Below are 17,202 nucleotides of genomic sequence, written 5' to 3' on the forward strand. Positions count from 1 at the left end.
ATTTTGCACTCTTTTGGCTTCCTATTGCTAAGCCACGCCTTGACCCAGTTCAAAAACTTTACCCTCTGCTCCGTGAGCCTGTAATTTAAAAGCAACAGTCGTTGGTGAGGAACTTTGTCAAACCTTTACTAAAATCAAGATAGATTACATCGCCGTAATTTTCATCTCTGTCAACCGCCTCAAATACTTTGTTGGCAGAAGGGACAAAGTTGGTGAGGCATGACCTACCTTTTTGTGAACCCATGCTGCAAAGTCCGTGAATTAAGCTATGTTTCTCTAAATGCTCCCGAATGTTTCCTGGCTATTATGGACTCAGCATCTTCCTATAACCGATGTTAGCTAATTGGGCGATAGTTTCCAAGCAACTGACCTGTCCCCCTTTTTTACGCAAAATCAGCTGGCGTCACATTGGCTTTGTGGCTTTACCACTTTCCATAGGCTCGGCACATAGCCAGTATGTTACCGACATCTTAAAGATGTCGGTTAGTGGAATCACCTGGTTATATCACCTAACTCCTTAATAGCCTCGAGGAAATATCCGTCAGGACCTGGCGACTTGTTCTTCTTAAGCTTATCTATCTCATCTGAACTACTTGCCTGGTAATGATTATATCCCTCAATTTATCGCCATCCCCGCCCTCGTACACCTGAACTCTTTCCGAGTATAGTCGTTCCCGATCCTCCTGTTATGAGATACTGAAAATGATCAGATTTCAACAATGTGCTCATATTTTCGTAATTTTCTACTAAGCTCCCCCTGTGTTTGTTTTCAGCGGTCCAATTTTCTCCCGTGTTTTTTTGTTCTATACATCTGAAAAGAAGCCCTTAGGATTACTTTTCGCCTCATTTGCTACTCTGATCTCATAGTTCTTTTTTGCTATCCTGGTGTTTTTCTTAACTAATCTAGATAGTTCGACGTACCGGCCCCTGAGATGTGTTTCCCCATTCTACTACTACTACTACTACTACTACTATTACTACTACTACTACTACTACTACTACTACTACTACTACTACTACTACCACCATCACCACTACTACTACCACCATCAGTGCAACTACAACTACTACTACTACTACTACTACTACTACAACTACTACTACTACTACTATAGTTCAAGCGCGTGGAAGGACAAAAACATCATTCGATGAAACACGAAAAAGGGAATAAAAAAAAAAAAAGAGAAAGAGTAAGAAGATAAACATGGAAGCGGAAGTGGACGAACATGAAATAAAATAAAGAGACAACAACAAAACATAAGAACATAAGAACATAAAATTGCAGAGGAGTCTGCAAGGCCAGTGGAGGCCTGTACAGGGAACCAGCTCCTTTGACCCTATCAGCTCCCGTGTATCTAACCCCACCTAATATCCTTTGTCCATAGATTTATCTAGTCTATTTTTTGAATGCTTGACAATTGTGGCACTCACCACATGACTACTAAGCCCTATTCCACTCATCCACCCCTGTTAGTAAACCAATTTTTTGCCCTATGTCCCTGTTGAATCTCTGAATTTATCCGGTTTAAACCCGTTTACTTCATTGTCCTAATCTGCGCTCTCTTACCAACAAAACCTTATGAATATCTCCCTTATTAAAGCCCTTCATCCATTTATAAACCTCGATCATGTCTCCACACCCATTCAGCCTTTCTAGAGAATGCAAGTTTAACTGTTTGAGTCTTTCCTCATTATGGCAAGTTTCTCAACCCTGAATCATCTTAGTCATCCTCCGCTGCACCGATTCTAACATTTTGATATCCATTCTATAGTAGGGTGACCAGAACTGAACCATAGTCAAGATGAGGTCTAACTAATGCTAAATATGGTTTGAGAGACTTCAGGGCTTCTATTTGCTTACGCTCCTTGAAATAAATCGAGTACCCTATTAGCTCGAGTTTCTGGCTTGAATGCATTGTGCCTTGGACGGAGATCAGAGCTCACTAAGACCCTAAATCCCTCACTTTTTGACCTGCTTATGAGGTGTCATTTAACCCAATAGTTATGTGAGGGTTGTTCCTACCTACACTCAGAATACTGCACTTCCCTACATTGAACTCCATCTGCCATTTATCCATCATATAATCTGTTGAGTTCACCTTGGAGAATACTAATCCTGATCCGACTCAATTACTCTACCGATCTTGGTATCATCTGCAAATTTACTAACATCACTACTAATTCCTGTGTCTAAGTCATTGATATAAATAATAAACAAAAGTGGACCTAATACCGAACCTTGTGGGACCCCACTCATGTAACACATCCCAGTCAGATCTTTTACCATTGATTTGCACTCTTTGCTTCCTATTGCTAAGCCACGCCTTGACCCAGTTCAAAACTTTACCCTCTACTCCGTGAGCCTGTAATTTAAGCAACAGTCGTTGGTGAGGAACACCGTCAAACGCTTTACTAAAATCAAGATAGATTACATCATAATTTTCATCTCTGTCAACCGCCTCAAATACTTTATTGTGAAGGACAAAGAGATTGGTGAGGCATGACCTACCTTTTGTGAACCCATGCTGCGAGTCGTGAATTAAGCTATGTTTCTCTAAATGCTCCCGAATGTTCCTGGCTATTATGGACTCCAGCATCTTCCCTATAACCGATGTTAAGCTAATTGGGCGATAGTTTGAAGCAACTGACCTGTCCCCTTTTTAAAATCGGCGTCACATTAGCTACTTTCCATGGGCTCGGCACATAGCCAGTATTTACCGACATCTTAAAGATGTCGGTTAGTGGATCACTGATTATATCACTAACTCCTTTAATACCCTCAAATATCCCGTCAGGACCTGGCGACTTGTTCTTCTTCAGCTTATCTATCTCATCCTGAACTACTTGCCTGGTAATGATTATATCCCTCAATTTATCGCCATCCCCGCCCTCGTACACCTGAACTCTTTCCGGTATAGTCGTTCGATCCTCCTGTGTGAATACTGAAAGGAAGTAGTCGTTCAACAATGTGCTCATATTTTCGTAATTCTCTACTGGCTCCCCTGTGTTTGATTTCAGCGGTCCAATTTTCTCCCGTGTTTTAATTAACACACACACACACACACACACACACACACACACACACACACACACACACACACGTCACTCCCATCCCCAAAGTCACCAGCCCCACATCCTTAATGAACTAAGACCCATTGCTATCACTCCAATCCTGAGCCTGCTTTGTGAAGAGTTTGTATTCAGCTGGGCATATGATACTATTCATTACAAAATTGATCAGAGGCAGTTCGGCAACGTCAGAGCCTCCTCCACAACACATTGCCTCATTAGTTTCCTTGATTTCATTCTAAAAAAAAACCTGGAAACCAGAAAAAAACTTCCTCTGCCCTCGCCTTTATTGACTTTCGGAAAGCCTTCGACCTGGTTGACCACCACTGTCATCACCAAGGCCATAAACATCGGCCTGCCCTCCCACCTGACATCCTGGCTGGCGGACTTCCTGACGCACCGGCACCAAGCTGTGCGTCATCAGAACTAACACATCCACCCTCCAGCCCCTCTCTGCTGGGGTGCCACAAAGGGACGCGCATGGGGCCTCTTTGTTTCCTTATTCTGATTAACAATGCACTGTTGACGCCCCTCATCGCTGGAGGTACGTGGATGTTTCTGCAGTGGGCATCTCCATCAACAACAGCCCCTTACTACACGCCCCTACAGCACATTCTGGAGCGCCTGCAGGCTGGACGCAAGACAACCACGTCACCATCAACACCAACAAGACGGTGGTGATGCTTTTCACACCTCCACCACTGCCATCCCACCGCCAGCCCTGGAGTTGGCCCCTCACCAACTGCAGGTGGTTGAATCCGCAAACTACTTGGAGTCACCCTAGACAGCACACTGAGCTGGGGCAAGCACGTCACCACCATCATCAGGGAGGCTTCCTACAAACTTTTCATGTTGAGGCGCATGAAGGCACTGGAGCCCCCAAAGGTCGCTCAGGACCTGTACACCACCTTCATCCTTCCCAGACTCCTCTATGCCTCTCCTGCTTGGGCTTCCTCCATCCAACAAGACTCAGCAACGCCAATTAGAGAGAGTGCAAAGGCGTGCTTGCAGACAGATTCTGGGCAGTGCTTACACTAACTACAATGCACTCACCCAGCTGAATATGCCCACCCTACAGGACCGATACCAGACAAACCTAACCAAATTCAGCAAGTCCCTCCTCCACAACCCCGTCATGAGATCTACTCCCACCGCCCTCCTCCCCCACTAGACCCACAAGACACCACAATATTCTCGTCCCGGTCAAAACTCGCACGGACAGATATCGGTTTAGTGCGATACCGACACGCTGGGTCATTAACACCTCCACGATCACATGACCCTCCACCTCCACACACACACACACACACACACACACACACCACCTTCCTTCCCCATCACTCACCACATAAAACTAATTGTATGGTATTTTGTGTATTTTCAGCCTTATGGCTGCCTACAAATGAATAAACCATTTATTACTATTATTATTACACACACACACACACACACACACACACACACACCGTCGTCCATACAAAAGATCGCCAACCATTGTTGCCAACACCTGATCATTGTTATGTGGATGAAGAGCCCGTCAGACGCGCCTCAATAGGCGCACCTAACATGTAAGGTACAAACTTGGCGGAGGGACTGTTTTTGGGCGCCATTAAGGTAATGGCTAAAAAGTAACAGCCGGATATTTTGTTTTATTTACTAATGATCCACGAGACATCCTGGAGTTAAAGCAAAGTATGTGCTTATCTTTGTATTCATTCATACACACACTGGTAACATTTCTGTGGAGTCTGATTCACTTATTAAAGTGAAATTCTATTGTGATAAAGTCACAAATTCGTGTCACTAGTAAAAATGAAACTAGTAATTTAAGTTTTGCCACCATGAAATATACACATATAGATAAATATGAAAGCTCACGAAGTCACAATAAGTGACATCGCCTGCTTTGCGCAGTAAAGGTATGCTATTTTAGGTATCTGACACCCGCAATATGGCAGGCTGCTGCTGCCTCGGCCACAGATTATTGCCAGATTGTCGTACTCAGCCGCTTATATTTCCCGACTTCCTGCTTTACGAAATACAAGTATAACATTACCTTCTTTAACTTAAGAAACGTCCTGAATCCTGGATCGGCTATGGTATTGTTAGGTGCGCCTATTACGAGGTATGCGTGCGTGCAGGTTAGATAAGTTGATTGGGAAGGCAACGTTCTGCGGAAGATGCCAGAGGTGGGGACACAGGGCGCGGCAACGTGATGACACGGAGAGATCGGTCTTTTGTTCGGGCAACCACGACATCGCTGTTTGCAAGGAGTGAATATTGAAGTAGGAGGACATTACGCAACGGTGCCCCCCAACTGTCTTCAAGGACACAACGCCCCGGGCGGCAGGAGCCCAGTGAGACCCAGCACCCTCCCTCAGAGCAGAGATTACACCCAGGCCAGACTTTGGTGGGGCAAGGGTGGCCCGGAGCTAAGGAGGGGGCATGGCCAGGTCGAGGAAGGAAGAATTTAAAGACGAACTGACCTTTCTGGCTCTTTCCTGTAAGGGCTGCCTCCGACACGAGATTGGGGCAAAGGATCTGACGGTACGCAAACGACCATCCAGGTAGGTATAGGCACCCTCACTTCTACAGCCAGATTTGACGAGACTCACCATGACCTACCTCTCACTCTCGTTAAAAATACTACAGCATTAGTATTCTTCATCATTATAATTGTTATCTATGACTATTTTCGTATCATTAATACTTCGTTCATATGTTAAAGATGAATAGATAGGTATATATATATATATATATATATATATATATATATATATATATAGAGAGAGATATATATATAGAGAGAGATAGAGAGAGAGATAGAGAGAGAGAGAGAGAGAGAGAGAGAGAGACTGGCGATTCTATATTGCTTTTTTGTGTTTTTCCTTTTTTTCATGATTCCCTTCTTGCTCTCAGGTATTCTTTTCCTGTCTTTATCTCATACTGTTTTGTTTCATTCGTTCCTTTCTCTATTTTCTTTTATTTATCCCTCCATCTTCACCTCCCAAGTTTTTCTTTTAATCTCTCTCTCTCTCTCTCTCTCTCTCTCTCTCTCTCTCTCTCTCTCTCTCTCTCTCTCTCTCTCTCTCTCTCTCTCTCTCTCTCTCTCATGAAAAAATAAAAAGTACAGCATTGGGAGGTTACATGTCCAGCCTATGGAAAGTAGCTAATGTGACGCCGATTTTCAAAAAGGGGGACAGGTCAACTGCTTCAAACTATCGCTCAATTAGCTTAATATCGGTTATAGGCAAGATGCTGGAGTCCATAATAGCCAGGAACATTCGGGAGCATCAAGAAACAGAGCTTAATTCACGACTCGCAGCATGGGTTCACGAAAGGTAGGTCATGCCTCACCAATCTCTTGTCCTTCTACAATAAAGTATTTGAGGCGGTAGACAGAGAAGAAAATTATGATGTAATCTATCTTGATTTTAGTAAAGCGTTTGACAAAGTTCCTCACCAACGACTGTTGCTTAAATTACAGGCTCACGGAGTCGAGGGTAAAGTTTTGAACTGGGTCAAAGGCGTGGCTTAGCAATAGGAAGCAAGAGTGCAAATCAATGGTAAAAGATCTGACTGGGGATGTGTTACGAGTGGGGTCCCACAAGGTTCGGTATTAGGTCCACTTTTGTTTAATATTTATATCAATGACTTAGATACAGGAATTAGTAGTGATGTCAGCAAGTTTGCAGATGATACCAAGATCGGTAGAGTAATTGAGGCGGATCAGGACGCAAGTATTCTCCAGGATGAACTCAACAGATTGTACGACTGGGCGGATAAATGGCAGATGGAGTTCAATGTAAGGGAAGTGCAGTATTCTGAGTGTAGGTGAGAACAACCTCTCACAACTATTGCTTAAATGACGCTCTCATAAGCAGGTCTGGGTGCGAAAAGTTAGGGGTCTTAGTGAGCTCTCATCTCCGTCCAAGGGCACAATGCATTCAAGCTAGAAATCGAGCTAATAGGGTACTGGGATTTATTTCAAGGAGCGTAAGCAACAGAAGCGCCGAAGTCTTCCTCAAGCTATATTTAGCATTAGTTAGACCTCATTTTAACTATGGGGTTCAGTTCTGGTCACCCTACTATAGAATGGATATCAAAATGTTAGAATCGGTGCAGCGGAGGATGACTAAGATGATTCAGGGGTTGAGAAACTTGCCATACGAGGAAAGACTCAAACAGCTAAATTTCCATTCTCTAGAAAGGCGAAGGGTGCGTGGAGACATGATCGAGGTTTATAAATGGATGAAGGGCATTAATAAGGGGGGTATTCATAAGGTTTGTTGTTAGAAGAACCGGGTAGGACACGAAGTAATGGGTTTAAACTGGATAAATTCAGATTCAACAGGGACATAGGCAAAAATTGGTTTACTAACAGGGTGGTGGATGAGTGGAAAAGGCTTAGCAGTCATGTGGTGAGTGCCAATACAATAGTCACATTAAAAATTAATTAGATAAATTCATGGACAGCAATATTAGGTGGGGTTAGATACACGGGAGCTTAGGTTCAAAGGAGCTGCCTTGTACAGGCCTTGTAACGGGCTTGTCGGGGGGCGTTTAAAGGGTGTTGATTAAGACTTCAGCTTCCTTAAGGCGAATTATATTCGTAGCCTTTATGTACAAGAAGCGACGGAGCGAGAGCGACTGTCGTTGTGTGTCAGTCGGACTCTCGTGAAGGAGTGGCGAGTTACAGGTTGGAATATAATTGTTACAATTGGTCACGTATGTCAAGGTGACCTCCGCGCACCATCGGAGTGCGAAGTATACAAACTGAGACGGTAAACACTGACGGACGACATTCCTATAAGGTGGTGTGATCTATCTGTCGTGGGTTTTTCCATTGACAACTGTATGCCTAATTCGTGGTGATATTAAATAATAATAATAATACATTGATATCCTACTATAACAGCCTACCGACTCTCTTGCAGACTCCTACGTTCTTATGTTCTTATATCTTATATGTTAGGTCATGTATAAATACAGATATATGGTAAAGAAAATATGGAATATAGAAAAAGAATATGTGAGATATTTACACAAAACTACTATATAATGTTTACTACTAAGAATATACTAGACAATATATGATATTTATTATAATAATAATTATTATTATTATTATTTTTTATTTTATTTATTATTACATATCTGTATTGTTATTGTCATTTTATTGATAATATCTTTTATTATTTTTATTTCTGCTTCATCTTTTATTTCACATTATTTAATTACCATTTTATCCTCGTTAATCCATTCTCTCTCTCTCTCTCTCTCTCTCTCTCTCTCTCTCTCTCTCTCTCTCTCTCTCTCTCTCTCTCTCTCTCTCTCTCTCTCAGGCAGTCACTTAATAACAGCGACTCACTGATACTAGGAGACTTTAACCTCCCCCATATCGACTGGGCGACACTGTCAGGTACAGAAGGTGAGTCCCATAGAATGATCAAATTTTTAGAGGAAAATTATCTAAGCCAAATGGTTTCTGAACCAACTCGACAGAATAACATACTTGACCTTGTTATAGCGACCCAAGATGACCTAGTCAGTAATGTCACGGTAGGAGAACACCTCGGTTCCTGCGATCATAAACTAGTGCGCGTTGACATTAGAGCTCAAACATCGGTGACTGAAAATAAAGTAAAGGTGCCCAATTTCAAAAGACCCAACTTCGTAGAAATCCGACGAAAACTAATAGATATGCAACTATCAGATGACGGCAATGTAGAGGACACCTGGTTAAGCTTTAAAAATCACTTACTCACTCAGCAGGACACATTTGTCCCCTTGTGCGAGTAGCGAATTAACACTAATAAAAGTCCACCTTGGATTAATAGCGAAATTAAACACTCAGTCAAGGAGAGAAAATTGTTTTACAGGTTAAAGAAAGATCAAAGCACGCCCGAAAACATTAGACTCTACAATGATGCCAGGCGACGAGTAAACAGATTAGTGCATCAGGCAAAGCGTAGCTATGAAGAAAATATTGCAGCCAACTGTAAAAATAATCCGAAATCCTTCTTCAGTTACATAAACAACAGAAAGGCGATTAGAATTGGAATTGGACCCTTAACAAACAGCGACGGTGCACTAGTGACTGACAGCCAACACGTTGCAAACCTATTAAACAATTACTTTTCCTCGGTGTTTAATAATAACAGTCCTCCCACCACTACCACCAACACCAGTACTAATGTAAATCCCCAGCATGCATTGCCTAACTTTGAAATAAAACCCGATGAAGTCCTTAAAGCCCTCAAATCACTTAAAATAAATAAAAGTCCTGGACCTGACAAAGTATATCCAACTCTGCTGAAAGAAACAAAGAGCGAAATACTCTCCTCCCTCACAACCGTATTCAATATGTCCTTGCGACAAGGCATCGTCCCCTCAGATTGGAAAAAGGCTAACGTAACACCGATTTTTAAGAAAGGAGACAAAAAAGTACCAGGTAATTACAGGCCCATTAGTCTAACTTCGGTTGTAGGTAAGCTACTTGAGGGCATAATTAGAGACAAAATTGTGAGTTACCTTGAAAGCCACTCATTAATTGGGGACTCACAACATGGCTTCCGAAACAAAAGATCCTGCCTATCAAACCTATTAACCTTTTATAACGACCTCTTCACTCTTTATGACGTAACGAAATCACTGGACGTAGTCTATCTTGATTTCCAGAAAGCGTTTGATAAAGTCCCGCATCATAAATTACTTTACAGATTAAAGCAAATAGGTATTGACGGTCAAGTAAACCAATGGATCGCGAATTGGTTGAGCAACAGACAACAAAGAGTAGTGATTGACGGATTTAACTCAGAGTGGGCGCCGGTCACTAGTGGCGTCCCTCAGGGCTCGGTTCTTGGCCCAGTGCTCTTCATTATTTACATCAACGACGTGGATGTTGGACTCAATAACCGCATTAGTAAATTTGCAGACGACACAAAGATTGGTAACTCGGTTCTCACTGACGAAGACAGGCAAAGCCTCCAAGAGGATTTGCACAAAATTTCAGCTTGGTCTGATAGATGGGAGATGCCCTTTAACGTAGACAAGTGCCAGGTCCTTCAAGTTGGAACGAGGAATAAGAAGTTCGATTACGAAATGCGCGGCGTTAAACTCAAAAGCGTTCAATGCGTCAAGGACTTGGGGGTCAAAATCGCGTCAAACCTCAAATTCTCACAGCAATGCATCGATGCAGCAAATAAAGCGAACAGAATGTTGGGCTTCATTAAAAGAAACTTTTTATTCAAGAATAAAGATGTAATACTCCCGCTCTACAACAGTTTAGTCAGACCCCACTTGGAATATGCGGTACAGTTTTGGTCTCCCCACCATGCAAAGGATATTGCTAAATTAGAAGGTGTTCAGCGTCGGGCAACGAAAATGATCCCTTCCTTGCGCAACAAATCCTACGAAGAAAGGCTTTCTACCCTTAACATGTTCTCTTTTGAGAAACGTCTCCTCCGAGGAAAACTGATTGAATGTTTTAAAATACTTAATGGTTTCTCGAATGTAGACAGATCAACATTGTTTATGATCGATGACACTTTGCGCACGAGGAACAATGGCGTAAAACTCAGATGTAGAAAAGTAAATTCAGACTGCACCAAATTTTTCTTCACCAACGTTGTAGTGCGAGAATGGAATAAACTTCCACCATCAGTGGTCCAGTGTAACACGATTGACTCCTTCAAAAATAAGCTCGACCGTCACTTCCTTCAACTTAATATCAACTAGAGTAGAAATGCAACGTTTTGGAGCCTTCTGATTAATGTAAAATCACTTAGGTTTAAGGACAGACCACCAAGTCTGGACCATGGGGTCTGTGTGGTCTGATTTTCTATGTAAATCTATCTATGTAAATCTCTCTCTCTCTCTCTCTCTCTCTCTCTCTCTCTCTCTCTCTCTCTCTCTCTCTCTCTCTCTCTCTCTCTCTCTCTCTCTCTCACTCTCTTCTGCTTCTTCTTCTTCTTCTTCACTTCTTTTTCTTTCTCTTATTCTGTGTGTGTGTGTGTGTGTGTGTGTGTGTGTGTGTGTGTGTGTGTGTGTGTGTGTGCGCGCGCGTGTGTGTGTGCGCGCGCGCCCGCCCCTACGTGCGTGTGTGTGTGTGTGTGTGTGTGTGTGTGTGTGTGTGTGTGTGTGTGTGTGTGTGTCTCTCTCTCTCTCTCTCTCTCTCTCTCTCTCTCTCTCTCTCTCTCTCTCTCTCTCTCTCTCTCTCTCTCTCTCGTGAGAAAACAGCTCCCTAGGGAGTTGAGCACCTCATTAGCCCAGCCCTGGGTAGTCCCTAGGCCGAATAGGGAATCACCCCCTCGCTTACTACTCTCCTTCCTATGAGCGCAACAAACACAAGGAGGAAACTGACCGCGAGGTATTTTAGTCTCTTTACTGTCCTCCTTGAGTGGTCTGTTCGAATCTCTCTCCTAGAACCATTACTACGTAAATTCCTTCTCGTTCTGTCTCTGCTCTGTCGCTCTCCTCCTCCTCCTCCTCCTCTTCTGAAGCTACTGACAGCATTCTCTACTCTGTTCCCTCCTAGTATCTCTATCCTAAATTTTAATCCAAAGCTGGATGTTGTGTCTACGTACGCAACGACATCACTTGCTCTCGTGCCCACGACCTTGACTCTTCAGAATTTTCCACCATCTGGCTAAGACTTCATTGTCATTCTAATACTAAATGCATCTGCGCAGTTTATCTCTCACCTAACTCTACTAAATAAGTAAAATTCTTTGACTATTTAAACTCTAAAGTGGAGGACATTTTGATCCACTCTCCCTTCGTTGAACTCTCCATAAAAGGAGATTTAAATGTTCACCACCAGCTTTGGCTTTCATCCTCTTTCACTGACCAGGCTGGTGAACAAGCCTACAACTGTGCTCTCCTCAACGACCTAGAGCAGTTGGTTCAGCACCCTACACGTATTCTCGACCGTCTTGGAGACAGGCCCAACATACTAGACATCTTCCTTACCTCTAATCCTTCTACTTACTCTGTCAAACTGTTCTCTCCGTTGGGCTCCTCCTATCAAAACCTTATTTCTGTATCTTGTCCTATCGCTCCTGTACATCCTCTGGACCCACCGAAAAGGCGTTGCTTTTGGCATTTTGCTTCAGCTCGGTGGGACGACCTGAGGATGTGCCTCATTCCGTGGAATGATTACTGCTTCCAGGAGAGAGACCCCTCTGTGGGTGCCCAGCGCATCACAGAGGTGATTGTCTCTGGAATGGAGGCATACATTCCACGTACTTTTTTTACTCCTCATGCTAAAAAGCCTTGGTTTAATCACGCTTGTTCTCGTGCTGTCAAAGATAGAGAGGCAGGTCACAAAAGGTATCAGAACCTTCAAACTCCCGCTAACCATGATCTTTACATTTCCGCCCGGAATCGTGCCAAATCTATTCTTCGACTTACCAAAAACTCTTTCATCCATAGGCAATGGTCATATGAAGGAGAGAGACAGAAGGGTAAGGAATTATAGAACGGAACAGATCCCAGGAGACGGGACACCACCCCCGAGTAATACCTGGTACCCATACAGGGCTGGGGGGACACGGGCGTAGGGTATCGGAAAAGCCGCCCAAATTTTTCCACTCCGCCCGGGAATCGAACCCGGGCTCTCTAGGTTGTGAGCCGAGTGTGCCAACCACTGCACCACGAAGCCCCCTCCAGGAGGAGGAGGGGGAGGAGGAGGAGGAGGAGAATGAGCAAGAGGAGGAGGCGGAAGAGGAGAAGAGAAGACGACATAGGAACAAGAAGACTAAACAGCTACAACTTTTATTTCCCTCGCTGTTGTTTTCCCGTCCGCCCCCGACTCTCACCCAACGCGGACAAAAAAAATCATGAACGCGGGTTTTTCCAACTTCTGCCCCTCCTCCCTCTTTTCCACGCTCCTCCTAGCTGTGCGCACCGCCCCAAGGCTTTCTCCCTGCCCTGCCCAGCTGTATATAAGACGCTGAGCCTGTGCAGAGGCCAGAAACCTTTGGGACACCTCCAGAGACAGACACACCTAGGAAGCGCTGTAGCTCAAGGAGAATCATTTGGTCCTCGTCTGTTTCACTTCCTTCACCGCCGCCATGCAGAAGGTTAGTATCCTTAACATTTTCTCTCTCTCTCTAGTTTGTTTGTTATATTGCCTTAGTGTTTGCTTTGGAAGGAGGAAGGTTAAGTTCAATGTTTTCCGTGTTAGTTTTCACCTTCAAGAGTTGTGTGAGGAATAGCAAAGATGTTAATATTAAAAAAAAAACCTTGCTTTGGTTATGGGGATTTGGTCGTAGGAGGAGAGGAACGAAGATCAGTAGAATAAGGAGGAAGAGGATAAAACGAAGACAGATAATAGGAGAAGGTGAACCAGTAGGGAGGTGGTATAAAGGAACTAGGAGGAGGGAAAAAATAGCTACAATAACAGTAGGAGTAGAAGAAAGAAGAAAAGGGAAAAATTTAGGAAAAGGAACAGTAGGAAGCGGCCAAGAAGAAGAAAACAATAACAGGAGGAGTAGAAGAAAGAGGGAAAGGAGAAGAGAAGAGTAGGAAGTGAACAAGAAGAAAAAGATGAAGGTAACACAGCACACCACCAACCCAACCCAACCCAACCCAATCTAACCTCCCTCTCCTCTCCCGCAGACTCTGATCGTGGGACTGTGCCTGCTGGTGACCCTCGCGGCGGCACTACCATACCCTGACCCCGAAGCCCTGCCCATCCCCGTGGCTGTCGCAATCCCTGACCCCGAGGCTGACCCAAGCCGTAGGGGGTACTATGGCGGATATGGAGGACATGGTGGACATGGGTTTGGTGGATTTGGTGGTGGTTTCGGCGGTTTCGGACATGGAGGACACGGCTTCGGACATGGAGGCTACGGACATGGCGGCTACGGCGGCTACGGCGGACACGGACACTACCACCACCACCACCACTGAGGTTTTGGTGCTGAGAGCGTTCTGAATCGACGATAAATTAGTGTTATTTATTGCAGCCTGGCGCTACACGTGTGAAATTGTTTTGAATGTTTTTTTTTTTATACCCGGAGTGTTATTAATAAAGAAATGGAAAGTTGTGTTTGTCTTTTGCTTGCTTGCTATGCACACCTCAAGGTTATCATGAGTCTACTACTACTACTACTACTACTACTACTACTACTACTACTACAACAACAACTACTACTACTACTACTACAAAGGACTACTACAACAACACCTACTGCTACTACTACTACTATTACTGCTACTACTACTACCACCACTACTACTACAACTACTACTACTTACTACTACTACAACAACCACTTGTACTACTACTACTACTACTACTACTACTACTACTTCTACTACCACCATCACCACTACTACTACCACCACCACTACAACTACTACTACTACCACTACTACTACTACTACTACTACTACTACAACTACTACTACTATTATACTTCATGCGCGTGGAAAGACAAAAACATAATTCACGAAAACACGAAAATAAGATAAAAAAAGAAGACAAAGGGCAAGACGAAAAACACGGCAGAGGAAGTGGACGAACATGAAATAAAAGAAGAGACAACAACAAAAACATCAATTAACCAACACACACACACACACACACAAACATGCACACACACCGTCGTCCATACCAAAGGTCGCCAACCCCTTGATAACAACACCTGATCATGGCTGTGTGAATGCAGAACCCGTCACACAGGTATCCGTGCGTGCAGGTTAAGTTCACCCGTTCTGCGGAAGATGCCAGAGGTGGGGACACAGGGCGCGGCAACGTGATGACACGGAGAGATCGGTCTTTTGTTCGGGCAACCACGACATCGCGGTTTACAAGGAGTGAATATGGAAGTAGGAGGACATTCCGGCACGGTGGCTCCCAACTATCTTCAAGGACACAACGCCCGGAGCAGCAGGAGCCCAGTGAGACCCGGCACCCCTCCCTCAGAGCAGAGATTACACCCCGGGCCAGACCAGGGTATGGCCAGACTTCACCGCTGCGGCCTCCCCCTCTCCCATCAGGATGACCCGTCCCAGGTCAAACAAGTTTCTCCCTCACACCGCCGCAGCTGACCGACAACCCCCAACACCTCGCCCTTGTCTTGTCCGGGGAAACGACCTCGCGCCGGCAGAATAACAGGATCACCATTCTTCCCTCGCGCCTTTCTTTAGAGCCAACACCACCCCCTCCGTGCCTCCAGACGCCCCTGCTCAGCCAATCTGCTGCCAGCCGGTCTGAGGAGGAAGTTACAGCTCAGCGGCAAGGAGTGCGCCGGCCACCCACACCCACCCACCCACCCCCACACGCACGCACGCACGCACGCACACACACACACACACACACACACACACACACACACACACACACACACACACACACACACACACACACACACACACACACACACACACACACAGAGAGAGAGAGAGAGAGAGAGAGAGAGAGAGAGAGAGAGAGAGAGAGAGAGAGAGAGAGAGAGAGAGAATCATGGCTTACGTACATTAGTCACGCCACGTCGGGACGTGAAAAGGGAGATGGCAGGAATGAAGTCACTCCTGTCTCAGCTCAGCACACGCACCACTCTACAGCCGCCCGCAGCTTTTTTTTTTTTTTTTTTTTAGAGAGAGAGAGAGAGAGGGGTTGAAGTAAAAGAAGAGGGGGGGGGGGGTGGAGAAGGGAAAGGGGGGAAGAGAGAGAAATACAGGAGGAGGTGGAAAGATGGTGGGCGTCCACCTGACAAAGACGTTTTATTTTTAGTTAATAGTTACAGAGTTTGTTAATTTTATCAAGTTCATGGTATTATTTGACAATTTATATATGTTGTTGTTATTTATTTGGAGTGTGTTTACATATTGTTAGTGTGACGTGAAGTGTAGGTGTTGTGTTGTTTGGTAGCTTGCTAGCTATGCGTCGTCAGGGAGGGATGTGGCGAGTGGGACTGTCAGTGAAAGAGTGGAGCAGGGACGGTGTTGAGTGCAGTGAGGCTGCTGGGGAAGGATTGGTTGTAGCGGCGAATGTTGTGGGCATTGTCTGTGATGGCGGTGAGGTGGGGTGTGTGTAGCGACTCGAGGCGGAGCCAGACCTTGACTGCTCGGTGGTGGAGTAGAATGCGGGCCCGGGGGTAAGGAGGCTGCCAAGACACAGACCTGCCCGTGTGACCCCGGCCGACTCAGAGTCACAGCCTGGTATTATGGTATATATATATATATATATATATATATATATATATATATATATATATATATATATATATATATATATATATATATATATATATATATATATATATATATATATAAGAACGCAGGAGTCTACAAGAGGCCGGTAGGCCTGTACGAGGCAGCTCCTTTGACCCTAAGCTCCCGTGTATCTAACCCCACCTAATATCGCTGTCCATGAATTTATCTAGTCTATTTTTGAATGTGACAATTGTATTGGCACTCACCACATGACTGCTAAGCCTATTCCACTCATTCACCACCCTGTTAGTTAACCAATTTTTGCCTATGTCCCTGTTGAATCTGAATTTATCCAGTTTAAACCCGTTACTTCGTGTCCTACCCGGTTCTCTTACCAACAAAACCTTATGAATGTCTCCCTTATTAAAGCCCTTCATCCATTTAGAAACCTCGATCATGCCTCCACGTGCTCTTCGCCTTTCTAGAGAATGCAAGTTTAACTGACTGAGTCTTCCCTCGTATGGGAAGTTTCTCAACCTCTGAATCATCTTATATATATATATATATATATATATATATATATATATATATATATATATATATATATATATATATATATTATATCTGTCTGTATCTACCTATCTATTTATATCTATCTATCTATCTATCAGTGTGTGTGTGTGTGTGTGTGTTTTAAAGGGGGGGGGGGGGGGGGGGGTTAATGTGATCATGGAGGTATTTTCGGCCTTTACAAGTGCCGGTTTAGTGCTAAGCCGGTATCTGTCCGTGCGAGGTCTGAGTGGGACGAGAATATTGCGTTGTCTCGTGGGTCCTGTGGGGGGAGGGAGGGCGGGTGGGGTGTGTGCGTGTGTGTATATTAGCAGAAAAAATCGTGAGGCAGCTTTCGTCTTGCACTCCACTGCTTTACTTGTGGCTAAAAGAGCACAACACCACGCCGCTATAAAG

The 17,202-nt window shown here is 44.4% G+C and overlaps 1 protein-coding gene across 1 annotated transcript; it reads left to right on the forward strand.

Annotated features, from left to right (window-relative positions):
* The first annotated feature begins 12,990 nt into the window (after positions 1–12,990).
* Positions 12,991–14,123, forward strand: LOC126981649 (uncharacterized). Its single transcript, XM_050833085.1, has 2 exons — positions 12,991–13,154; positions 13,693–14,123. The coding sequence occupies exons 1-2, from the start codon at positions 13,146–13,148 to the stop codon at positions 13,984–13,986; spliced, it is 303 nt and encodes a 100-aa protein (XP_050689042.1). The 5' UTR covers positions 12,991–13,145; the 3' UTR covers positions 13,987–14,123.
* The last annotated feature ends 3,079 nt before the right edge of the window (positions 14,124–17,202 follow it).

The sequence above is a fragment of the Eriocheir sinensis genome, chromosome 49 (assembly GCF_024679095.1).
Source record: "Eriocheir sinensis breed Jianghai 21 chromosome 49, ASM2467909v1, whole genome shotgun sequence".
Classification (NCBI taxonomy): Eukaryota; Metazoa; Arthropoda; class Malacostraca; order Decapoda; family Varunidae; genus Eriocheir; species Eriocheir sinensis.